Source organism: Haemorhous mexicanus, chromosome 24 (genome assembly GCF_027477595.1).
Source record: "Haemorhous mexicanus isolate bHaeMex1 chromosome 24, bHaeMex1.pri, whole genome shotgun sequence".
In the NCBI taxonomy this organism is placed as follows: domain Eukaryota; kingdom Metazoa; phylum Chordata; class Aves; order Passeriformes; family Fringillidae; genus Haemorhous; species Haemorhous mexicanus.
In genome coordinates this window covers 7,436,748-7,461,036 of record NC_082364.1, presented here as the reverse complement: position 1 = coordinate 7,461,036, position 24,289 = coordinate 7,436,748, and the positions used below count along the sequence as shown (strand labels likewise).

The 24,289-nt window shown below is 55.1% G+C and overlaps 2 protein-coding genes across 2 annotated transcripts; both read left to right on the top strand.

Annotated features, from left to right (window-relative positions):
* Positions 1-14,023: 14,023 nt before the first annotated feature.
* RBM7 (RNA binding motif protein 7) lies at positions 14,024-16,157 on the top strand. The gene is made up of 5 exons (XM_059867136.1): positions 14,024-14,192; positions 14,369-14,531; positions 15,039-15,141; positions 15,317-15,383; positions 15,621-16,157. The coding sequence occupies exons 1-5, from the start codon at positions 14,097-14,099 to the stop codon at positions 16,020-16,022; spliced, it is 831 nt and encodes a 276-aa protein (XP_059723119.1). The 5' UTR covers positions 14,024-14,096; the 3' UTR covers positions 16,023-16,157.
* Positions 16,158-16,855: 698 nt separating this feature from the next.
* Positions 16,856-21,869, top strand: REXO2 (RNA exonuclease 2). The gene is made up of 7 exons (XM_059867137.1): positions 16,856-17,004; positions 17,109-17,192; positions 17,450-17,527; positions 19,547-19,658; positions 20,190-20,298; positions 20,510-20,563; positions 21,466-21,869. The coding sequence occupies exons 1-7, from the start codon at positions 16,873-16,875 to the stop codon at positions 21,593-21,595; spliced, it is 699 nt and encodes a 232-aa protein (XP_059723120.1). The 5' UTR covers positions 16,856-16,872; the 3' UTR covers positions 21,596-21,869.
* The last annotated feature ends 2,420 nt before the right edge of the window (positions 21,870-24,289 follow it).

Here is a 24,289-nt window from a genome sequence, read left to right as displayed (position 1 = left end):
CCCTCTGGGACTGTTGAGAGGTGGGTTGTGACGCACAGAACACAAGTGCCAGGAGATACAGCTCACGGAGCTCTGTCCCTCCATCCTCCCCCCTCCCCGTGCTAGGTTATGGATGCTGCAGCCCTAAGACAATGAGGCTAATTAGTGGCTTAGGGCCCTGAGCCTGCCAGGGCTGGAGGATGAGCTGAGCAGTGACTCAGGAGGGCGGCAGCTCGGGCCAGCCTTCCCACATTCCTCCCCTAAATCCCCCACACAAAGGGGAATTTAGCCACAGTGACTCAGCGAAGGAGCACAAACTTTACAGCCGGGCTTCGAGTGCTGTGTTTATGTATTCCCCCCCAGCAACGCGCTGCTGGGCTCGTAATTAAATAAAAATGTCTCCCTCTAGCAGGCTGTGACCCAACCATCAGTACAGGACCTATTTTTAGTGTTACCCTCGGTACGTATTCGAGAGAGCTCGAGCCAGAGGTAGCAACTTATGAAGCTCTAATAAGTGGGAGGGGGGTGGCCTTGTTTAATTTACTGTGTAATTATTTTTTCTCTTCTCTTAACCTGACATACTTGATGTCTTGCACGGGACAAGGAAAGAAATGTGCCGAGGCATTAAATGTCAGCCCTGACTTTATGGTGCTGTGGAGGCTGCATGTGTGTTTGGTAAAGTTCATCCCAGAAGAAAGTCCTTTAAATAGAGCAGAATCTACACCAGGACCTCAGCAAAGCACTTCTGGGGGCTTGTTCTGCCTCTCAAAACAGGGGATACTCTAGTGAGGGATTGTGTTCCAGTTTCATCCTGCTTTTCCTGTCTGCCTTTGGTTTTGACTCTCCTCAGGAAGGATACAGCACTGGGGGAGGAGATGTTCTTAGTCTGTCCAGACACCATTCATGCTGGTTAGTCCAGGGTACAGGGCTGCACCTCCACCCAAGGTTGTTCCTTCTCCGGTAGGATCACATCCAAGTTTAGACACTAATAAGAATTCCAGGTGAGTTAAATACTCATTGTATGCTTTTCTGAGCACAAAATCAACAATTAAAACTCCCTTCCTTTAAAAGAATGGTTTCCGAGAGCCCCTGAAAGGCTTTAGATTTCAGAACCAAAAAGTCATCCAGGACCACAAGCAGCATCCTCAGTCTCACTGGAAGCAGCCAGTTTCTGCTCCCTCATGATGCTCAAGTTCATTTACTGGAGGGAGCAAGCCACTCCTGAATCCCAGTGACTCAGTAAACACCTCCAGCCCTCATTCCATCTTTCCTCTCTAGCAGCACTCCATCTCCCATTTCCAGCTGCACAATTCTCAGCTCTCCCTTTCAGGGGAGAGGATATTTATATGTATTTATGTGCTCTGTGTGTGCACAGAGAACACGTTACTGCTTCTGACAGGACAAACAAAAGCCCACACTCATGGAAGACTCCCCCCACTCCTTTCTCTGCTCTTAACATATCTCTGCATTAAATATTCACACAAAATGCCTTCACAGCTGGGCAAACTTCTGCCAAAGGGGCTCCTCCTCCTCCCCCCCTTTCTTGCACCAGGACAAAAAGATCGAGTGGCTGCATCACACATGGCACAGGCCTCATTTCTGAGATGCTCGAGCTGCATAATGATGGTATTTTAGGCTCAGATTAAATTCCTTTTCATCTCTTCCATCACTCCTAACAGCCCTCTAAACTGTACAACTCCTGAATGTACAAGAGAGGCAGAACGAAGTCTGAGGCTAAATGTTTTGGTCTAGGTTCAAGGTTAGATATTAACTGATTTTATTTTCTTAATAATTGCCAGAAGATACAATAAAGCCCTGGTATCTTATCTGGTCACAGATTCCTCAGTGACCAAATCAGATAACATTGGTGCAGCAAGGCAGCGCACAATCAGGGTGGATGTTGATGAATCCTTCCCAAAGGTCACGAGGAATTGGAGTGTTCCAGCCTGGTCACAGCACACACATGCATGGCCAGCAGTCCTTCCCATTCCTGTGCCGTGGGGCCGGGCTGGCAGCGGGGGCGAGGCCCGCTGGGGCTCCAGTGCCCTTGGACCTGCAATGTTCATGCTGGAGGGAGCCTGGCAGGGTCCCCCTTCAGCCAGGGCACATTCCTAGCTGGAACAGCTCGATCAGCCTCCCAGGAATGAAAGTAAACACTCCTGCAAAGTCATTCCTGGATAAGACCTATCTGCCCAGGGCCAGAGGCTCCACGTGTCCCTGCCAGTGGCCAGGGATGCAAAGGGGGGAGGCAGCAGAATGTGTGACACGGCTGTCACCGGGGCTGCAGCTGCTGCCACCACCCCCAGCTCCTCTCCAGGTGGTAACTCCCCTCGGAACCCAGTCCATTCTTTCTCACTGGTGTGCCTCTGCTGCCTCAGGTGCTACATCCTTCGGTTGGGAAATGCTAATTCCACCACAAATGGACCAGAATTCCATTTCTCTCTGCTGTTTGGAAAGCAGTTCTCCATTCACAAAGAATTCCCCCTGAAAGGTTCAGTGTTGGAGCATTGGCATCACTGTGCTACCGACAAAACTGGCTATGGCATCAGCAGATGGCCAAGGGTCCTTGCAGCTGTGCAGAGGGACCAACAGGGCAGGCGGGGAGCAAAACTTCTTGGGGAGGTGCTGCGAGACATTCCAGCCCAGAGGGTTTTGAGGGGGCTCATTTTGGAACATCTCTTCAACAGACACGAGGAGGGAAAAAAACCAAATCACAACTCTCATGAAAAAGCTGAAAGGAGGACATGGAATAGCGAAAACTCAAAGGTACTGGTGGGTAGAGGAGCTGGCAGACTCTGGAGAGAGGCACTGAGGCCAGCAGAAAGGGGATGGGTGCCACAGCGGCTGTCGGGCAGGACCCGGCTCCACCTGTGGCCACACCCATGCCCCCATGGAGCATCGCTGCTCTCGGGAGCCGGCTCTGACTGGGGTACAGCGCCGTGTGCCACCCGCTGCCATAAAGAACAAATCAGAGGGGCTCCCAAAGAAATAGCTGTAACCCCAGCGGGAAGCATCACTGTGTGAACTGGCAGGTAGAATACTTCACCCACACTGCTTGAGAGGTCAGCTGAGGTGATGAGAAATAATCCTAGCTGCCATTAAAGCCCGTGGGTTTCACAGCAATACAGCTTTTGCCACATCCCTCCCTGGGAGGAGCAGTTCCAGCAGGACACAGGCAGCTCTGGAGTGACAGACCAGGGCACAGCGAGGCTGCTCACAGAGGCTGAGCATGGTGCCAGCCAAACACCTAACTGCCACCTCTGCCCAAAGAAAGAGCAGGTGCTCTGTACACCAAAGCCTGTTGAAGTGATCATCACCATGGCACTCATCCAAGAGCTGCTACAGCCTCACCAGCAACTACTCTGGGCAGGAGGGCACCGAGCCCTGGGGCTGCCCTGACCCACCTGATGGCCGGCTGGCAGTCAGGGAGCTGGCTCTGTGCTGCTGCAGATACCTGGGCTACCTGTGCACAGACCACTAGAGCCCACGTGCAGGAGCCCAGAGCCATTCCTCAGCTCACATGCTGGAAGAATTGTCTTCCTGCAAATCAGAAAGCTCACCCAGGAATCAGTGAAGAGCAGGATCCAGGAAACAACCTCACCTAGGCACCAAGCGAGCATTGCCTAGGAAATTTGGCAGCAGTGCTACTTGTGCCTGAAACTTGTTTTTCTGACCCATTTCTGGAAATTCAGAGGTTGTCACGGGATACTGTAACAGGATCACAAAGTCTGGTTTAATTTATGCTTTCAGTACTACTCTGATTTAAGTTGCTCTTTGCCAAAATCACCCTCTGGACATGTTTATTCTAGGAGAATCCACTCACAGAGCAGGAATGAGAAGTACCTTTTCCTTGCTGGCCACACAGTACCCAAGAGGAGACAGTCCAAGTCCCTGTGACCTGAAATGCTGTCCCTGGCTCTTGTAATCCTAATCCTGCTGAAAATAGGAACCAAATGTGGCGTACCCGGCGTAACGCTCACAGCCTGGGCTGTAACAGGTCCTGATCTCCTCCCAGGAGCACTGAACTAACTACAACTGGGATTTTCCCTTTTCAGGGTCAGAACCTAACTTCATGTTCTGTCATTGGGGTCCCAACGAGCTGTTTCTGCTGGTGAAGCTTCCCCCCTTCACACACAGATCTGCACACCCTCTCCTCTGCAGAGCAGCAATCAATGCACCCCAGGTGCCTCGGTGCAGTGCCCAGTGCTGGGGTCTGGGCAGTAGCAAAGGATGGTGCTGGATAATTAATCCTGTCCCCAAGAGCTGCACACACCAAAGAGCCAGTGCCATCAGAGGGAATAAAAGAAATAAAAGTCAAGAGGCATAAATGCAGCAGGATTAGATGGAGGTGGGTCCTTCCTGTCGGTGCTCGGAGGGAGCGAGGGAAGGAAAGGAGATGAGTGAGCACGCTGCCTGCTGCAAATATTGACAGAACCATTATGGGCATGTATAAAACTCCCATTTGCGTGATGCAAGCTGGATAGTCTTTGAATACTTCTGTCTCGAGGAATTCTTTATTTTGCCATAGAAGAAAAATGTTTTCATATTCTCTCCTGCCGTGCAGACCTGCAGCCCGGCGAGCCCTTTTGCCCTTGAGAGCCATAACATTATTTGTTAACATCTTTATGATGCCAAATGGTCTGTGCTAGAACGGGTGCCATTCTTTAGCTGGGAAACCATATGGCATGCCGAGTAATAAATAAGGTATTGTGATAGTTAATGAACCTAATTGCCAGCAAAGGCTTTAATACAGGGAATGTGCTGCTGAGAATTTAGCACCACATTAGAGATGCAGCAGAGCTCCTCTGACTTCTGAGGCTTAATTTAAGTTCTATATTGCAAACTCCAGAAAATAATTCCAAACCCTCCTGCTGGAAAAGCAACCTGCTGGTAGACTGTGATTATACTGAATTACTAAAATCGCAATCAATTTTATACACTCTGTTAACCCTTGCTGGGGAACTTGGCTCTCCAGGAGTGGAGGGGATGCCACTCCAAAGAGGTACCAGAGTCAAGTGAGTTGGAGCATCATGGTTATCACCCTCACCATGACTGGTCCTCTCCCCTGGCATCTCCCTCTTCTAGAAAACACCCCTTTCCCTGGCCCATCTGCCTGCCAGCTAAGCTGGGCAAAGCTGGGAAGAAAAGTCACAATTGTGAAAGGTCACCACTATTCCTCTGTGACCAACCAAATAACTGCTGTTCCTGCGTCATGGTGACACAGCATGGCAGAAAGTGCTGCTGCTGCCACTGCCTCGTGCCTCCTAGGAAATGCTCCTGTGGGCAGAGCAGCGTAAGCAAACCTAAAAACACAGTTAAACTTGCTTTTACTCCCTCAGCCCTCAGAGCAGGGAGAGCTCTTCTGGCCAAACAGAATCCCTGGCATGCTACAGACTGTGAATGTGACCACAAGAGCCCCATCAGTCCAGAACTCCCTGGGACCACCCACACCTGCAGAGATGCCAAGATGCCTCCCATGCATCCTGGGGTGGAGAGGCCACTGGACCTTCATGGGGTCTTTTAGAGCAGCCAGCAGGGAAGCCCAACACCAAGTATTCCCTGCTAGGCTGCTGGGCAGCACGCAGAAATCCTCAGAAAGACAAGGAGGGTATACTGGTGTGGGAGGGCTATTTTCAAAGCCTGCAGCAATCCCAGTTGCAAATATGGACCTGCTATCCCATGGAGAAAGGATGTTCCTTGGCACAGGTCAGAGCTGTGCAGCAGCATGCCTGCACCTTCTCTGAGGACTGCTCCAAGTGCTCATCAGCACTGGAAACCTTCGCACACCGCCCCCTGAAACAGCCTCTTTCTGCAGGAGAAGCTGCCCCTTTTTAGGGATTCATCCTTCCCCAGAGCCCCCCGGCTCCACAGGGAGACACGGAGCGCTCGGAGAAGAGCAGCGCTGCTCCTCCGGCGCGGGCAGGGGAGGTTATTGGTTTCTTCCCTGCTCTGATTGCGCTCGGCTGCCCTGCAGTCACGTCCTCCCGCTGCCGGCGGGCAGCCCTGCCCTGCCAGGCAGCCACAGCCCGGCTGGAAGCGCCGGCGAGGGAGGGCAGGAAGGTTCCCTGGTGGGGCTGCCCCTCACCATCCCTTCGCACTGGCTGCAGCTGGTCCTCGGCCGCCTGCGGACCTCTCCTGGCCTGGCTGCGGGCGGGTGGCACAGGCTCCGTGGTGCCACAGGCAGTCAGGGCAGGGGGTGGCCGGGGCCAGCGCACACGGCAGCACCGAACGGGCAGAGAGGCGAGATAAAGAGCGGCGCAGGGCGGATTTAATACTGTACATAAATACACTTTACAATCTGGAGAAGGCTCAGTGCTAAGAGGAAGCCATTGGAATATTTTATCGTGATGCAGATCGAGTGAAAAGACTGTGAATAAATAAAAGGGAAGATAATTATTTGATGGAGTTCTCTTAGGATATGCCACAGCGGGGAATACTTACAGAGAATACATATTACTAGAGAGACTCAGCTATTCAAGCATCAAACCAACCTATAAATTGTCAGAGGAGAAAATTGGAGGAGAGGAATGGATGGGGGTTTGGGCACCGGTCTCATCAGTAACGCCGGGTTGCGCTTTCCACCTTCCCCACCGCAATTCCCCCTGCCCGAGGAGTCACAGCCCTGAAAAAGGGAAGGCTGCCTCCAATAAATGTCTTTCAGGAATTACGGCCGAGCCACTACAGTACGGAGATGGTGTCGTTTATCTCCCCGCCATCTGCGCGGGCTCGTCGGGCCGGGGAGCCGCCTGCTCCCGGGAACCTCGTCTCTTCTGCACCTCTGCAGGGCGGGGAGGCTCCTCAGCAGAGCCCAGTGTGATGGCTTATCCTGAACGATCCAGCCTCTCCGGGCTGCTCCTATACCTAAGCACATCCTCCAGAGCTGGCATTCGCCTCGCCCCCGTTTCGGAGGGAACCCCTGCACGGGAAGGGGGGGGAAGGGGTTCCCGGCTCCGGGGCCAGGCTGGCGCAGCCCCACGAGGCATTTCCCAGAACCTTTTCCCTCGAGCTGACAGACAGCTGCCGAGTCCCAAGTTTTGCCACGCTGGAATCCCTCGACCTCACTTCTCGCCCATTCCCAAGCCAAGGCTCTCCAGAAAAAGCCCTTTGCCAAGCCTAAGGATACTGCGCGCTCTCGCAGCTCTGCTCGGAGCGATCCTCCCGGTTTCCCTGAGGTCAGAGTGCTTCCTAGAGGCGAGAGGGAGCCCGGCACAGCTCGCACCAGCCCTGCTGCCCTCCCACCCGGCGGCGGATCACTGCTCCCGTGTCACGATCCCTCGGGAATTCTATAAAGATGGCACAGACAAAACCGAAACCGTGCTGATACAGGATCCGTGGAGGACAGCTTCTTGTACAGCTTGTTTAATATGGTACCAGTCGTGTGCTTTTCTCTTTTCTCCCTGTTCCCTAGGAAAGCACCCCCACACCCATGCCCTCCCTCCTGGAGGCAGGTGGGACAGGAGGGAGCTCCAGCAGGGAGCCGGGGAACGCCCCACTCCTGCCAGCCTGGCAGCAGCACCAGGTGTGTGTGGGTGCAAGCAGTTTACACCCGTTCCTCAAGGCCTGATGCCATCAGCTCTGAACATCTCCCATCCCTCTGGGACTGAAGGAAACCTTCGGCTCCTTTGTGGGGATGATGTAAGCGACAGCCTGTGGTTCAAACAGGCAGCCTCAGGTAATTAGCAGAGGTGCTCATTATTTTAAGCGAGACTTGCCGCTGCTTCCAGAGCCCTGAGCAGGAGCAAAGCTGGTGTCGAGCACGGGCTACCTTTAAGGCTGGCTCAGACAACACAATCAAAGGCAGCCTGACAGCGGCAGGTCTCCCTCCCTCCGCCTGCCAGAAGGGAATTGCTCACTCACCTGTGCCCAGAATAGGACTTTGTCCCTGCTCCTGTCATTAATTTATCGCCTGTGAATTAGTGGGGCCCCAGAGAGGCACAGAGCCCACCTGTTCCCCTGCCTGCCTCTGACATTTGGAGCAGGTACCGACACTGGCAAATGGTGCCATAAAGCATCCACCAGCGAGGCGCTGCCAGCGTGTGCCCGCCCTGCTGCAGCCCGGGGCTGAGGGGGCACCCGGCCTGCCTGTGGGGATGGACACTGGCAGCCAAGGCTTTTACCAATAGATCTTGTTCTTCCCTGGAAAAGCAGCTTTAATGCAGTGGTGGATGCTGAAAGGAATGAGACAAAGCACCCCGCATTTGGTAACGGGGCAGGGCACACGCAGGGAGGGACAAACAGCAGCCCCCACCCGGTGTCACCCTCTCAGCAGGGGTCATTCCTGCCCGGGTGTCCCTGCATTTACCCCAAATGCAGCACGCTGCTGTAATCGCTGCCATTCTGGCCGCCAAACAAACCGGCCCTAAGCGCTTCTCTGTTCTGCTGAAAGGGGATGGGAGGAGGGCGGTTTTAAAGCTGCCATCGCTGTAATGCAAGGAAATTACCATGTAGGACACAGGGGTCTGAAAGCTGCACTCAATATCCCACACCTTTCCCAATCCTTTGTGTCAGGACAGCCCCAGAATAACGGCGGCCGGTGGTGTCTGCAGCAGGAGCCCCACTCCTCCCCACCAGCAGTGCAGGGGTGCCAGGTGCCCTGTCCCCTTCCCAGAGCCCAGCAGGACCAGCAGCACACAGAGCCCTGCCCAAGAACAAAGGCACTGGCATTGGTGTCCGCAAGCCTGGCTGGCTCTGGTCAATCACAGCACTTCTCCAAAGTGTTACAAAAAATGGGCAGTAGGGTAAAAGGGCTCCTCAATGTTCCCACGGAAATAAAAACTATGGGGTGGTTAGAAACAACACACCCAGACCTAAACCCACAGGAACCTCAACATTTGACCTCTTTATTTTTCGCTCTTAGTACAGGGAGAGTAGAGAGACTCCATGAAATCCTAGGAAAAGAAAGTCTTTTACAAATACCCTGCAAACAATCCATAGGAGAGGGAACTCTCCACCTAGGACAGCCTTTGCTCCAAGGCTCCACAACGGCAGTGCCTGAAACCACCCCAGCACAGAGCCCCAGCTCACCCTGAGCGCTCACAGCCCCTTTCCACACCCCCCAGAGCCACAGGGATGTGCAGCTGGTGCTGGAATGCCCTGGCTGAGTGACCTGCTGATGCCAGGGCTCCTCTACAGAGCTCTGCACCTTGGGGCAGAGGAGACACAGAGGTTTGGGATGAATCATACCACGATATGTAGGCAAAGTCCCACTAATGGAACCACTCTGAGGCACTGCAGCTCCTAGTCAAGTGCTGGGAGCTGGAAGCCATATTTATGAGTGAGATATATCCGCAGAGGGAGCAATAAACTGCAAAGCAAAGTATGAAGGTTTGCAGCAAACGCTGTAAAGTTTTACACTCCCGAAAACTGGGAATAAAAGATGTACCCATTTAAAGCAGAGTGGATGGAAAGGGTTTGCACAGGACTATAAAACAGCCTTATAACAGTTAATTGCTACTTTCTTGTTGCAGCCCAGAGAAAAGAACGGCTTAAATCCCTGTTGGAGAGTGGGAGCACAGAAAGGAGAGTCAGAAGCAGGGAGAGGAGCACAGGGAACGGGAAGCTTTTGTTTGGGATCCTCTACACCACGTGGAGGAGAGATGCCTTTTGTTCCTGGCACTGGGCTGCTCCTGCTCCCCTCTATGGGCAGAGTCTCTGGGGAGCCAGACCTGGGGCAGGGCCCCAGCAGCACGGCCAGATGTTAATTACACATCCCTTAACTAAGATCCCATTGATGCCCACTGACAGAGACAGCCAAACGTCTGACCCTGGCGGAAAGGGCACAGCAGTGGGTGGATTCCTCTGACTCTGACAGGAACCTTGAAACACAGTATTTCTGACCTCAGAAATACAGGGGAAGACTCAAAACGTTTTCTGCAACAGCTGAAACAACCAACCCCCACAAAAGCACCAGCACCCAGGGGTGCCCTCAAAGGACACCCATCATTACCACAGCACCTCCCCAGGCCAGCGCTCCGCCGCACGAGCTGGCTGCTCTCAGACCTCCTCTGGGACACCAACAGGAGCTGTGCCCATGCAGAGGCCACGTACAGCTTCACCCAGCAAAGCCTCGAGGTGCTGCAAACACCAAAATAACCCCCCCTCCAGCTCCCTCTGCCCTTTGTAATCTCCCTGCTGCTGCACAGGTGAGGGGACGAGGCCAAGGTGTTCCCCCATAGGCTGGGAGGGCTCCCCTCCTCCTTCCCCAGCCTTCTGCAGGTGCTGCTTGTTTTTTGTGTGATTTTCCCTCCCTGCAGTGGCAGTTTTTGTGTGGTATCCAGGAAAGCAGAGCCATGCATTCCTCCCTGTAAACACTGAGATGCTGTTTCCACCCATCAGAGCAGCACTTAGGTGGAGATGACAATGGAGCTCGTGCAGCCCTAATCACACACTTTGATTGAAATAAGAGTACGGGGGAAATGGAAATCAGATGTCTGGAGCCAGGCTCTCATGGAGATGGGAAGCTGCAGTGTCAGAGCCATTCTGGGCACTGCCACGAGCCCGGGGGTGGCTCTTTGGGCTGACCTAATCGTGGCCTTCTAGTGCCTGAAGGGAGCCTGTTTAGAGTTTCTACTATTTAAGCCTGGAGTGACAGGACAAGGGAGAAGGGCTTCACACTGACAGAGTAGATCAGGTATTAGGAAGAAATCTTTCCCTATGAGGGTGGGGAGGCCCTGGCAAAGGCTGCCCAGATCCTGGGATGTGTCCAAGGCCAGGTTGGACACTGGGGCTTGGAGCAGCCTGGGACAGTGGAAGGTGTCTGTGCCCATGGCAGGCCAATCCCAGGACATCCTAGGATTCTGTGATTCCCAGGAGCAGGCAGTGCCAGGCTGGCAGTGAGGGCAGTAAGTCTGGCCAGTCTGACATCTCTGCCACTCCTGCTCAGAGGCCTCTGGGTGCTGACAGTTTGTGCTTTAATCCCCAGATCATGTCATTCAGTGACAAAATCAGGCTCTGAGGATGGAAAGCTAGGCGCTGCACTGGCAAACGCCCCTGGGCCAGCTTGCCTGGCCAGCAAGGCTCTGGCAGGGCCCCATGTCCCAGCGCTGCAGTAGCAGGGAGCGCTGATTGTTGGCTTTGCTGTCAGAAGAAAACCTCTTTGCCACATTCATCTTTCTAGCTGATGTCCTTTTCAAGCCTGACACGCTCAGCAGAGGGTTTGGCAGTGGCGGGTCTGGCTCACTGAGGGATCTGGGGAGCAAACACTCCTCGGATGTACACTCCCACTTGTTAGTTTGACGATGGTGCCGCAGCTCCTCTGCTGTCACTTCCAGCGATGGAGCCTTAAAAAAGCAAAGGCCAATTACATAGATTTGGAGCCGGTAATGAGCCTAAAACTGTTTGATCATTTCGGCTCCAGCTGGGCGAGTGGGAGGAGGACGAGCTGCTGCGGGACGTGCCGTGCTGAAGCGCGGGGCTCTGCTGCCTCTGTGCGGCGGGGACGGCGAGGAGCTGCCGCCGCCTGTCCCCTCCGGGCTGCTCAGGAGCGATTCCTACGGAAAAAGCAAGGCTCGGCAGAGGATGGAGAGCTGAGGGCTGCTGAGGAAGGCGCCCGGCCGGAGCGCGGAGCTCCCCTGAAGGTGCGGCCGGGGCTGCCCGGCTCGGGAGGAGCGAGCAGCGGAGCTGGCTCTCGGCGGGATGCAGGAGCCACCGATCTTCACGGAGCCAAGGTTTTACCGGCAGAATTCTGACCCTTAGGAGTATGTGAAAGAATTTCACAGCATGGGGAGCAGCCGGGAAGGGGCAAGCGCGTTTATGATGCAGAACTTGAGGACCCTGCATGGGATGTTCTGCCCAGGTGAGCAGCCCCGAGGCGCTCCCGGGCTGCCCCAGAGGAGCGAGCTGCGCGAGCCAGACACAGCCCGGCTCTGCCAGGGACAGACAGCCCTCTGCGCTGTCCGTGCGGGCGGGAGCTGCAGCTGGAGCTGTGCCATCGAGCCCAGCTGGGGCGGGGGGCCTGGGGACAGGAGTGCCACTGCCCCTGGGACTGGCACTGCCCCTGCCACGGGCTCTGCACCCGCGGCAGGAGCTGCCCCTGGGCTGGGCTGTGGCTAGAGAGCCCTGGCACCGGGGTGTGGGGCTGTACCTCGGGTCTGTGGCACCTGGGGTCACATCTCTGGGTTGAGGGAACAAAGCCCGAGGGGCTCTGGGATGTTCCTGCCCTGGGGCAGTTTTCATCCTCACCGGGACGGTTTGTCCCCACTCTGCACCAGATGGGCTGAGAGGTGACACCTTGAGAGGCATCGGCTGTGGCCCCACCGTCCACCAGCTCCTGCATGCTTTGTGAGGACTTCCAGGAGATCGTCACCTCGGACTACACTGAGCAGAACTGCCGGGAGCTGGAGGAGGGGCTGAAGAACGAAGCAGGAGCCTTCCACTGGGAGCCAGGGGTGAAATATGTCTGTGAGCTGGAAGGGGACAGGTGAGGCCGGTGTCCTACTGCCCTCACCGACCAGGCACAGGCAGGAGGCCACAGGCACAGATGCTAAATATCCACAGAATGAGTCTTCCTCTATTTACTTTTGCATTTTCTTGCCAGGGAGAAGTGGGCTGAGAAGCAGGAGAAACTGAGGAAGAAGGTGAAGCAAAAAACTCCTCCAAACTAACTCCCCAAATAAGTACACCACCACCCTCTTCTATAGTGGAATTGGTTGAAATCTCAGCAATATTTCCAAGTCCCTGCTCATCAAGAGTGAAAACAGGCAGCCAAAGAACGGGCTTTTCCTCCCAAAGCAAAGGTTTATTGGTTTTCCACTTTGATCCTTTGAAGAGCAAAAAGGGCACATAACAGTGACACACACAAGCACACCCCAACTCCAAGAGCATCTCTGAAGCACCTGACGTGGCTCCTGTTCTCTCACGGTGTATTTCTCAAGCCTGGGCTGGGTGAGGCTGTGCGAGGCAATGCCTGAGCCCACCAGCTCCTTCCTGCCTCTAGCCAGGGCCGTGGCACGGGCACGTGGAATGAGCCACGATGGCCAGGATGGCATGGGCACCACGCGCTCCCAGCCAGGCTCCAGGGGACCCAGGCAGGGAAAACAGGCAGAGCGAGGTAAACGGGGCTCCAGGGAAATTAAGGCAAAGTGGAAGTCCTGGCAAAGCGCGGTAATAATTCCCTTTCTGAACGAGTGACTGTTTGGAATTTAACCAGGCGAACGCGATTAAACCAAATGGATATAAATTCTAGGTGCGGCGGCGAGTAATGAAGTGGAGAAAATGAACAGCACCCAATTAACAGGGAAATCGGATCTGCTGCAACGCGAGAGGATCTAATGAAAAATGAAGGCTAAACTGCCCCTCTCAAAATTTTTCCAGATGGAGAACGCCCGTTTTACATCCAGCATCTTCTGGGATGCCCAGGGGACTGCAGCGGCTGGGGAGAGCCAAGGATGCTTCCCGGAGTCTTCGGAGAAGTGAAATCCCGGGGAAGGCTGTGCGGGCACAGCCCAGCCGCTCCGACGGGATCCAGCCCCGGGAGGAGCCCCCGTGTTCCAGCGCAGCCCGGGGCACGCAGAGCCCCGCGGCTCCCCCGCTCCCCAAACCCATCTGGGGGTTTAACCCGCATCCCGGCTTTCCCCGGCTCGTCACACCCTTCCGTTCCACGGCAGCGTGCCAATAACGGGGAGACGGACAAACCCCGGCACCGGCGGCCGGGCGGGACCGGGACGCAGGCTCGTGACAGGGACGCGCTGTCGCGACAGCGGGCCCGCCGCACGTGCTGCACCAACGACTGCCCCACGGCAAGCGGGGCTTATTGCCCATTATCGGTTAATTACAGGGGATTCCCGGGACCCGTCCCGCCGGGATCCATCCCGCCCGGATCCTGCGCCCGCAGCTGCCGCCGAGCCGGTGCTGAGGAGGGCCCGGTCCTGTCCACGTTCCCTTTCCCACGACTAGCTCCGTTCTCCTGTTCCCGTACTCCCGTTTCCATTTTCCCGTTCCCGTTTCCACTGCCCCGTTCCCGCTGCCGTTGCCCCGCTGCCGTTGCCCCGTTCCCCTGGCCCCGCCCCTGCCGGAAGGGGCGGGCCCCGCAGCACGTCACGGTGACGTCACGCGAAGCGCCGCGCGGGGCGGGGGGGAGCAGCCGCTGGGAGCGCGGGCGCTCAGGTCTCGGCGCGACCATGGGGGCAGCAGCAGCCGAGGCGAACCGCACGCTCTTCGTGGGGAACCTGGACCCCAAGGTCACCGAGGAGCTCATCTTCGAGCTCTTCCACCAGGTACCGCCCGGCGCCCGCGCTGCGTGTACCGGGGGAGGGCACGACGGGGGGGCCGCGGCCGCCATGGCCGGCGGGGCTACGGTGGCCGCCGCGGGACAGGGTTCGGCGGGGCGCACGTGCTCGGCGGCGGCCGCTCCCTCCCAGTGTTTGCTGAACGCTTTCGCTCCCGGTGCCAGGCGGGGCCCGTGATCACCGTGAAGATCCCGAAGGACCGGGATGGACGGCCCAAGCAGTTCGCCTTCGTCAATTTCAAGCACGAAGAGTCTGTGCCGTACGGGTTGCGGCTGCTTAACGGGATCAAGCTGTACGGGCGGCCCATGCGCATCCAGTTCCGATCAGGTACCGGAGGCACCTTCAGCAGCTGTCTGGGGGGAACCTGCACTGCTGCCAACTGCCCTAGCCTGCAGCAGAATCATAGCTATTAGGGTAAATGGCAGGAGCCTCTCACCAAGGGGTCCCTCACCTGCCAGCTCTGCTCTCCTCACACCCTCCTGTCCCTCATGGCCAGTGTAACCCCTTGGCCGAGCCTCCTCTGTGTTTTTTTATTGGTTATTCCTGCAGTACCTCTAAGATTTGTTCTAAATTACCACACGAGCAGCAAAAATCGCATCTGATCGTGGTCAAATGAGGCACATTGGCTACAATATCTCTGCCCTTTCTGGTGGGAATTAAGATTGCAGAGCTTTGTTTTGGTAACTAGACCACGTGCTTTTGCAGATGCTGATGAAACAATACGTGGAAACTTGAGAACCTGTTCAAAATGTGTTGATTTTCTGCAAGTTCACTTCACACCTCATTTCCTTAACTGATATTTGTGGCTCTCCTGAAATATTTGTCTCTTCCCAGGGAGCAGTCATGCGGCCCAGGATATCAATCCATCCTGTTCCCAGCTCAGAGCTCCTGGCACCAACCCTCCCGGGATGCCTCATCCAGCATCCAACTGCAGCAGGTACGAGTCTCCAGCACAGGAGTGTGGAATGGAGGCAGTCACTGCATGGCTCACCGTGTTTCTGGCTACTTCCAAGGGCAGTTTGGTGTTTCCTTCCTATAGAGGGAACACCAGGGGGGTGTAGATGCCCCGTTGTGTGTTTAAGGCTGACACTGCTGCTGTGTTTTCCCTGCAGGTATGAGAGGGTTCCGGATGGCATGGCCGCACCGGGCTTCCCGTCGAGCCTGCAGAGACAAGCGGTGGTACGTGCACACTCTGTTGGGCACAGCTGTTGGGAATACACTGCTGGAGTGGTGAAGTGGCACTTCCAGAAGGATTAAAGCTCCTGCTACAGAGGGGGCCAGCTGGGAGGGCTCTGGGTGATGGAAGGTTCTGGTATGAGCAGTGTGGCTTGGAGGCCAGCCCGGGGTTTGGTTCAGGCACTCCAGCAGGCAGCGAGCGTGCCAGACTGAGCCCCCCTGTCCCTATTTCCCTTCCAGATGAACAGCGCGGCCCGGCAGCAGCCCCAGTTCGGGGGCAAGTACGAGCAGCCCAGCTTTGCCCCTCCCGGCTACCCGCACTCCTTCCACGCCGTGCCGGGCTCCCCGGGGCCGCGGCGCCCCGAGGGGCCACGCAAGGCCCGGCTGGGCACCCACCCCTACAGCCCCGACAGCCGCCACTTCGGCCGCGAGCGCTTCGGGGACTGCGGCCCCGAGTACGGCCGCGGCAAGCGCGACGAGTACGGCTTCGAGGAGAGGGGCCATGAGGGCGAGCACCACTACCGGGGCCGCGAGGAGCACTACGACGACCGGCACTACGACGACCGGCACCGCGACGGCTGGAGCTACGAGCACCGCAGGGACAGCTACAGAGAGGCCAAGTGGCACTCTGCGCGGCACTGAGGGACTTGAGGGCAAAGCAAACGTGACCTGTTTCTCACCGAGTACATGTATAAACCCCCTCCCCCACCCCAAAAAAACCCCAGTGAAGTCACCTTTTAGTGTTTGTAAAAATACCAGCAGTGCAGTCCTGCCAAACTCTGGTCTCAGTATTAAATGTGTTAACGCACACTTCAGGGCTTTTCACGGGATGAGAAAGGCATGGTGAAGTCTTGGAGAAACCACCACGCTGTCCTCGTGTCACAGATAAGTGCTGTTAGTATTTTTCTAGGAGAAAGGAACATCTGTGTCAGATGGAAGGGTCTGGCATTTTAAGCAGAGTTGAGGTGGGACAGATGCTGCCTGGCATCTGGAACATTCCCCATGTTGTTTTTTACACACTCACAGAATCACACATTGGTCTGGGTTGGTAGGTACATCAAAGACCACCTCACTCCAACCCCCTGCCAGAGGCAGGGACACCTTCCAGCAGACCAGGCTGCTCAGAGCCCCATCCAGCCTGGCCTTGAACGTTTCCACTGATGGAGCATCCGCAGTTTCCATAGGTAACTTGTTACAGTGCCTAAGCACCCTCACAGTAAAGAATTTTTCCCTAATACGTAATCCAAACCTACTCTCTCAATATGGACCCACTCCCTGTTGTCCATTTAAAATATTACAGTATTTTCTTGGAGAACATTAAAAGTCTCCCTGGGGAAAGCCCCTGGGTGAACCTCCGCCTTTTGAGGCCGGGGCAGCGGAGGAGCGCCCCCGACAACCGCGGACTACATCTCCCAGCAGCCCTTGCGGCGCCTTACCCCCATGGAGCGGAGGCGGCGGCGCGGGGCTCGCCGGGAGCTGTAGTGCGGCGGCGATGCTGGGCGGCGGCCGCGCCGGCCTGGGCCGCCTGCGGATCTGCGCCGGGCGGTTGTTGCGGGGCCGGCGGAGGGCGGCGGCCATGGCCGGCGGCGACATGGGGCAGCGCATGGTCTGGGTGGACCTGGAGGTGCGAGGCGGCGGCGCGGGGCGGCGGGGGGCGCGGGTAAGGAGCGGACGGGACGGGGGGCGCGGGGCCCCGGGCGCGCTGACGCTGCCGCTCGCCCCTGGCAGATGACGGGCCTGGACGTGGAGAAGGACCAGATCCTGGAGATGGCGTGTCTGATCACCGACTGTGACCTCAACGTGCTGGCCGAGGTGAGCCGCGCGGGGCCCCGCGGGCAATCCGGGGGATGCTGGAACAAAGTAACGGCGGGCGGTCCCGGCTCCGGCCGCGCTGGGATCGCTGCTCCGCGCCGGGAGCGCGGCAGCGAGAGCGGAGCGCGGGGCTGCGTCAGAGCGCACGGTGTGCCCGCAGGCTGGCACCGCCGCGCCCCGCCTGTGCTCGGCACCCAACTTCTACAGGCTCCTAAACTTTTCCTGCCGTTACCTCTGTGTTTCCCTGTCCCCGACAGGGCCCGAACCTGATTATCAACCAGCCCGACGAGCTGCTGGAGAGCATGTCCGAGTGGTGCAAGGAGCATCACGGGAAGGTAAAAACCCTTCTGTGCCTTGGCCGCGATGGCAATGACGTGTAATTCTGGGTGATGAGCTGCAGGACGTGTAATTCTGAGAGATCAGCTTCAGGACGTGCCATTCGGGTTGATCAGCTGCAGAACGTGTAATTCTGAGCGATGAGCTGCAGTATGATGAGCTGCAGGACGTGTAATTCTGAGTGATCAGCTGCAGGACGGCCTCAGCAGGGTCAATTCCTGCTGAGCAGTCTGCAGCCACACAGAGGGGTTCAAAGACAGGAGACAGTATCTGTCTTATTTTGTATTGAGGAGCCTGTGTGGAATGTTTCACTCAAGTCTCACCAGTGATCTGTGACACCGTTCAGACTGCGCTCGGGGATCTTTAGCCCACAGCTTCCAGCTTGCCTGAAGCAGCCTGTGCTTTGCAGCCTGCTTTCTGATAAGTTGGAAGAGTGCTGGAAGCTTATTCCTGGTCTGGGAGTGGGAAGCATCAGCACAGCAGCAGCAGTGAGGCTCCCCTGGGAGGGCTGGAGCAGGCAGGGGGGCCAGAAGGGGATCTGTCACTCAGGGGTGTGCCACTGGCTCGCATCTCCTGAGGCAGGGGCTCAGCCTCCTTTCTCCCAGTGGGAGGTTGGGAATTGGGGTTTGGTTCCTTGGTTCTCTCACAGAGCTGCTGGCCACCTCCTGCCTCTGTGGGAGCCCTGGTGCAGGCTGGGTTGGGTTCAGATTCTGACAGCTCCTGCTGCTGAAGTCTTGCATAAAATAATTCAGAATAATTCCAGTGGGGAAGGGGGAGGTGAAGCTTGAATGCCTGAGTAAGAACAGGTGCAGGATTGGTGCAGAACAGTCCGGAGCCAGTCAAATGCAGATTTCTTCCTGTGGACTCTGGTGCATGTTTACAGGACTCCAGGCCTGTAAACACTGGGCTTTTGCCTGTCCCCTCAGCCCTGTAAGCCTTGTGGATTTTTTCACTTTTGCAAAGCTTCACTTTTGCAGCAAGAGATTATTTTTAGTTCTTTGGGCCACCAAATAAAGGTTCCTCCTTGCCAGCAGCAAGAGAGCAAATGGATTTTTCAGTCCCTGATGATGAATTGAAATTCAAGTTGGTTTTCAATTAAGGGCTGAAGTTTTAAGACATCCATAACCCCCCTCTCCTCCCCCTTCGGCATCTTGCTCTCCCTGGGAAGAATTAGCAAGAGTTTGAGAAATGAATATTAATTTACTGTGATGGGTGCTTCTCCCTGCCCCAGTTGAGGCTTCCAGCTCAGCCTCAGCTCAGGAGCGAATTGGAGATGGTAGCATGCGTCCTTGCTGCTCCTGAGGAGCTACTTATTTTTAATTGACTAAGAGAAGAGAAGCAATTAGAATATAGATGAAAATGCTGCCACATAATGAATTTTTTAACCACCACTTGGATCTGTCAAGTAGATTTTTGCTGCACAGTCGTGGAAATATATAGCGTAGCCAGATGGAAATAAATCACTGAGAACACTTGGAGAGGATTTGACATTTAGCTATTGAAAAAAACCAGGGAGGAACTTTCCTGATTTATAGGAATCTTGATAAACCCTGAAGGCAGGATTCTGTTTATTTGTGTTCACTGGTAGCTGCTGCTCCCTGCTGGGGAGGTGAGTGCCTCTCCTGGATCAGGGGTGTGAAGGGATGTAGCGCTCTCCTGGCTCAAGGATGTGCAGGTGGATAAACAACGCCTCACATCTCGGTAACTGGAAAGAACTCTGAGCAAAGGAATCAAAAAAAGGGAAGGAAAAAGTCCCAAACCACACAGGAAGGTCAGTGCTGTCAAGACTATTTACCTGCCTTGGTTTTCCTTCCCAAGCAGGAGGTCCCTGGGGAGAGTAGAGGCTGGGGGTGCCCTAGAGAACTGAGATACAGAGTTCAGGGGGCACCTGGGGAGCAAGCAGCACTCCAAGGGTCGACCTTTCACTGCAGAGTTAAACATTTACTTGAGAACTGGAGCATTCCTGGCAGTGTCTGTGACAGGGTGTTTCTGATTTATGGCTTGGCTCTTTTTTGCAGTCTGGCCTTACCAAGGCTGTGAAGGAGAGTAAAATCTCGCTGCAGCAGGCGGAGTACGAGTTCCTGTCCTTCGTGCGGCAGCAGACGCCCCCAGGGCTCTGTCCTCTGGCAGGTGAGGCACCTTCTCTCTGCACTGCAGCACACATCATCCTGCACTCCCAGCAGGATGCCAGCACCCCCTGGCACGTGGGGCAGGGATGGGTTCCTGTTCTGTGCTGTGTCTTTTCCTCCCTGGCTATCCAACCAAAGGCCAAATAAGGATCTTCCAGGTGTCCTGTTACCCAGAACTGCTTTCAGAATTTCATATGTGATAGGTGCTGAGTGGAATTAATACCAATGGCCCCTTTCACTTGGCGAGAAACCCGATGTTGGCATAATTCTTTGATATTTATCTGTGTGACACAAATTGTGGGAGTAGTAACTGAGGGATTACTAGAGGTATTAGTATTAAACCCCGCGTGATCCTGCAATGAAAATCTGACAAACCTTTACAATCATATTTGCTAGAAAATGGGATAAATGAGCTGCTTGTGAATGGCTTTTCTTCCCCTGTGATCTCTCCCAGCTCGCTCTGCCTGCTGCTCGTTTCCATGTTGCTCTGTTTTCTTCTGTTTGAAGAAACATCTTGTTTGTGTCTTTGTAGGTAACTCTGTTCATGCAGATAAGAAATTCCTTGACAAATACATGCCACAGTTCATGAGGCACCTTCATTACAGGATCATTGATGTGAGCACTGTCAAGGAACTTTGCAGGTAAATGTTCCCCCAGTTAAGTGGTTTGAAAGATACCCCTGGGGTGTTTGTGGGACTCTGCAGATCAAGCAGGGGGACTCACAGGGCTGTGGCTTCTCTGGGTGTCAGTGAAACCAAGGTTCCTTCACCGAGTGTAACAAACCCACAGCAGCCACCAGACATGCCTTTGAATCCCAGTTTTCTTTCTAAGTGGCAATTTTTCTGCTCCCAGGCGCTGGTATCCAGAGGAATACGAGTTTGCACCAAAGAAGGCGGCTTCTCACAGGTGGGCTTTGTGCCTCTGTCACTGACAGCAGGGCTTGTCCTGCAGAGAGCTCTGCTCTTCCTGAGCAGGATATGGGGCTCCCTGTGAATTCCAGCCTCCTGTGGCTGATGCAGGTGGAGATGGCTTCTGCACCCTGTCAGATGTTTGAATTCTCCTGTCCAAAGCCTAGATATTACAGGGAAAGGGACTGTTAAAATCCAGAGAGCCAGAGGTTTCCTCAGGCCTTCTGAATCACTCTGCTCTTCAAAGTGCATGTTTGTTGACCATGCAAACAGTCACTTAATGGGGGTCATCTGCCCTTTTTTTGGGCAGAGGTGGTCACAGAAACACAAAAATTTGAGAACTGTGAATAGGGGGGGATGGGGGTGAGAGTCCTGCTGCTATTTCCTGAGCTTGGAATGTGCCAGAGAGGTAGCCAGGGAACCTCTGTGGCTCTTCTCTGATGTGCCTGTGCTGAGCAGGAGGGAGGCTCTGGTACACACAGAGGGGGAGGAGGGCTGGCTGTCACAGACGTCCTGGCTGAAGTCGTGGTTGATGTGCTGCTGCAGGGAGCTGAGCCCTGAGCGTGCCCTGGCTGGAGCTGGCAGCTCTCTGGAGCCCTGTCTCTTCCCTCAGGTTGAATTGTTTCTGATAGCCAATGCTGCAGACCCTGTTGGTTTCCAGCAGCTGTGTCCCAGGCTGACATAAACTAATAAGCTGTGAGTTACTCCCTGGCACGTTGGCACCACTGGACTTTTATTGCTTCCCTGAGACAATGAGTGTTATTTTCATGTCTGACAGATGCACCTTCCCTGTGCGTCAGTTTGGTTTCCTGCAGCCTGGAAGTTTTCCGCGGCATTAGGATGTGGGCATAGCTGGAGATGTACCCAGGCTCTTTGAAACCCTCCTTAATTCTCTTTCAGAGCACTTGATGACATCAGGGAAAGCATCAAAGAACTCCAGTTCTACAGAGACCACATCTTCAAGAGGAAAACGGATGAGAAGAAAAGGAAACTGATTGAGAACGGGGAAAGTGACAAAGCTGCCAGCTGATTTCCCCTCCCGCCACACCAGCCTGTAGCACACACTAGATGCATCTCCTGGGTTTTTTTTGTTTGCCAGTCTCTTGGGAAGCTGCACCCTGGGTTACCTTGTTTCTTGCCAGCTGTTCAATGCAGACAGAAGCCTGAGTTGCTGCTGCTTTTCAGTTTGAGCGGGAGTCGGCAGCGCCCGGGCTCGGGTGTTCTGGTAAAACACGCTGTTTGATACTCCTTGCGCCTGGTTTTAGGTGCAGTCTTTCACGACACAATAAAACAGTTGAAAGATGGTGGTTTTGGACAGCCTTTCTTTGGTGCTCCCCACGCTGCCAGGTGAACTGCTGCTCCCCTGGGCTGTCCTGGAGTGGGAGCTGCTGGCCCATAAACCGGAGGGTGTAATGAAGCGCGGGGTGTGCAGCTCCCAGGCATGTTTTTATTATGGGCATTAATAATAACGGCCATCCAGGGCTTCTCAATCCTGCTGATTGTTGGAACACCTGCTCTGCCAGCCCTGGGAATGACTGTTATTGCAGAGAGGCCGTTAAAATGGTTAATGGGGCAAATAAATGAGTCTGTGAAATGTCTCTCTCCTCTGTCACCAACTCCCAGGTAAGCTGGCAATTCCAGAGAGGTTTGTTTTCTCTGTGGGCAGGCTTGGAGCAGGCCAGAGCTGAGGGACATCCCTGCACAGGGTTATCCACCACAGGCAGCACCTGCAGAGATGCCTGGGTGCATCCCTGTGGAGCTGCTGGGGCCCTGGGATGTGTCGGAGCTGAGGACACGCAGTTCACCCTTGTCCCAGCAGCTCCCCAGACCCACATCACAGCCACGTGCCACCAGAATTCACTTTGTCTTTCATTTCCATGTTGTTAGTTTTTCCCCCTTCCTTTGACTTCTTTCTGACCTACTTCTCCTGCTTTTCATATTTTATTCCTTGTTAAGATGCTTTTGTTTTTCTTGAAACATTTTTTAAGGAAAATATGCCACCTGCATTTATACATTTTTAAATATTGTTTATTCTTGCTTCTGAAGTAACGGTGCTGTATGGAGGATTTTTATCTCATCTCCCTGTGTTATGCAATAGCACTCGTGGTTTTCTGTGCTGGCATCATTTGAGGTTCCAATTTAGCACAAATTTGTCACGCACTCGGCGGAGCACAGATAAACCCCACCAAAGCCAGTGTTATTTTGGGCTGGAAACAAAGCTCCCTCCTGCAGCAGGGGCTGGGGAGGGGGAACAGCAAGGACCCCCTGGCTTTGCACCATTCCCTTCTGTAGGAGCCCTCACACCAGCTCTGAGAGCTCCATCAGCATCACACAGGCATGGAGGTTCCAGATACAGGGATGCAAATAACTCTTTTTTTGGATGTGGTAATTAAAAGAAATCCTCCAAGGCAAATACAGAGTGTTGGGGAGCACTTGGCTCCACCCCTTAGGGCTTGTGGAGGTGTTTAAGAGCACCTTAAACCTGCCACTGCACCAGGGCTTTGTGCTCCCGTTTGGAACAGGAGTCCCCACAGCTCCAGTCGCTGCCAGCATGGACTTTCCCATGTGGAAACTCCCTCCAGACATGAGCCATTTGAGCTTCCCACGATGGCAAAAAGAGCAGCCAGTTATCCCTCCCTCCTTCCCATCCTCCCTCCCTCATCTTTTCTCTGCCCTTCCCTGCACCTCTCATCCTCTCCATCAGTCCACACTGCACTATTTGGGTGCAAGCCACAGAAATCAGGAAAAATAGCAGCTCATGCTACACTTCTGCCCACCTTCAGTGTGGTCTGCTCCCATTCTCTCTTTTTAGAGAAGTCCTCCTGCCCCCAGGCACAGCTGCTGGCTCCACCACAATGAGGAACTTCTGCCCTCTGGGAGCCGCAGCACGGACAGCATCAACCTTGTAGGGGCAGGGGATGAAACAGTGGCCCTCAAGCAACATCCCCGGGTCTGCTGGGGCTGAGCTGGATGCTGGAGGTGCAGGGATGTGCTGGGGACACTGCTGAGCCCACCCTGGCACCGCTGCCAGTGCTGCCCACTGGCCCTGGGAGCCGCCGGGTGCAGCTGCATCGGCTCAAGGTCGGCTGCAGAGAGCCTGGAATAGAAAACCTTCAGACACGATTTTTGTCTCTTTTTTTCCTCCCACTGCCGCTGATGATACCCTTTTACTGGAATAACTCTCTCCTGCTGACAGATAAGCTTTTAGGGTAGTGAAATCTCTGTGACACGTTAAGTGCCCTAAATGACAAAACAAGGACGTGCAAGATTACCCCGCGACTACTCCGTAAAACACAACTTGTCAGAAGTTGCCGCAGCCGCCCAGGCCCCACCGGGACAGGGCACCCCCAGACCCAGGAGTGTCCCTCCAGCAGGAGAGAGAGCAGAACAGGGTGAGCAGAGGAAAGGGGGGGAAGGGGCAAAGCAGGGGTTGGTGTGAGCATGGCCTCCCAGGCCATGGGCACAGGGGGTCCCTCTGGAATCAGGGACTTGTCTCTCTGCCGCCTCCCCGCCGATGGATGGGATCCAAATGGCCACAAATTGCCGGGTGCTGCAGCAATGTTTCATCCCCGAGCTGGGGGAGCCGCCGGCAGCAGCGCGGGGCCGCGAGCAGGGCACGGGCTGTCAGTCAGTGCCAAGGCAGGAGAGGTGACAGTCAGGGAGAGCCATTCCCCAGCACTAACTGCAGCCGGGGGAGCATAAATGGGTGGATAATGGTGTGATA

Bases quoted from the DNA above. Each gene is read 5' to 3' on its own strand.
- RBM7 (XM_059867136.1), top strand. From the start codon at position 14,097: ATGGGGGCAGCAGCAGCCGAGGCGAACCGCACGCTCTTCGTGGGGAAC. The intron at 14,532-15,038 runs GTACCGGAGGCA...GTCTCTTCCCAG, and splicing joins GCGCATCCAGTTCCGATCAG to GGAGCAGTCATGCGGCCCAG. The intron at 15,142-15,316 runs GTACGAGTCTCC...TTTTCCCTGCAG, and splicing joins CCAGCATCCAACTGCAGCAG to GTATGAGAGGGTTCCGGATG.
- REXO2 (XM_059867137.1), top strand. From the start codon at position 16,873: ATGCTGGGCGGCGGCCGCGCCGGCCTGGGCCGCCTGCGGATCTGCGCC. The intron at 20,299-20,509 runs GTAAATGTTCCC...TTCTGCTCCCAG, and splicing joins ACTGTCAAGGAACTTTGCAG to GCGCTGGTATCCAGAGGAAT. The intron at 20,564-21,465 runs GTGGGCTTTGTG...ATTCTCTTTCAG, and splicing joins AAGAAGGCGGCTTCTCACAG to AGCACTTGATGACATCAGGG.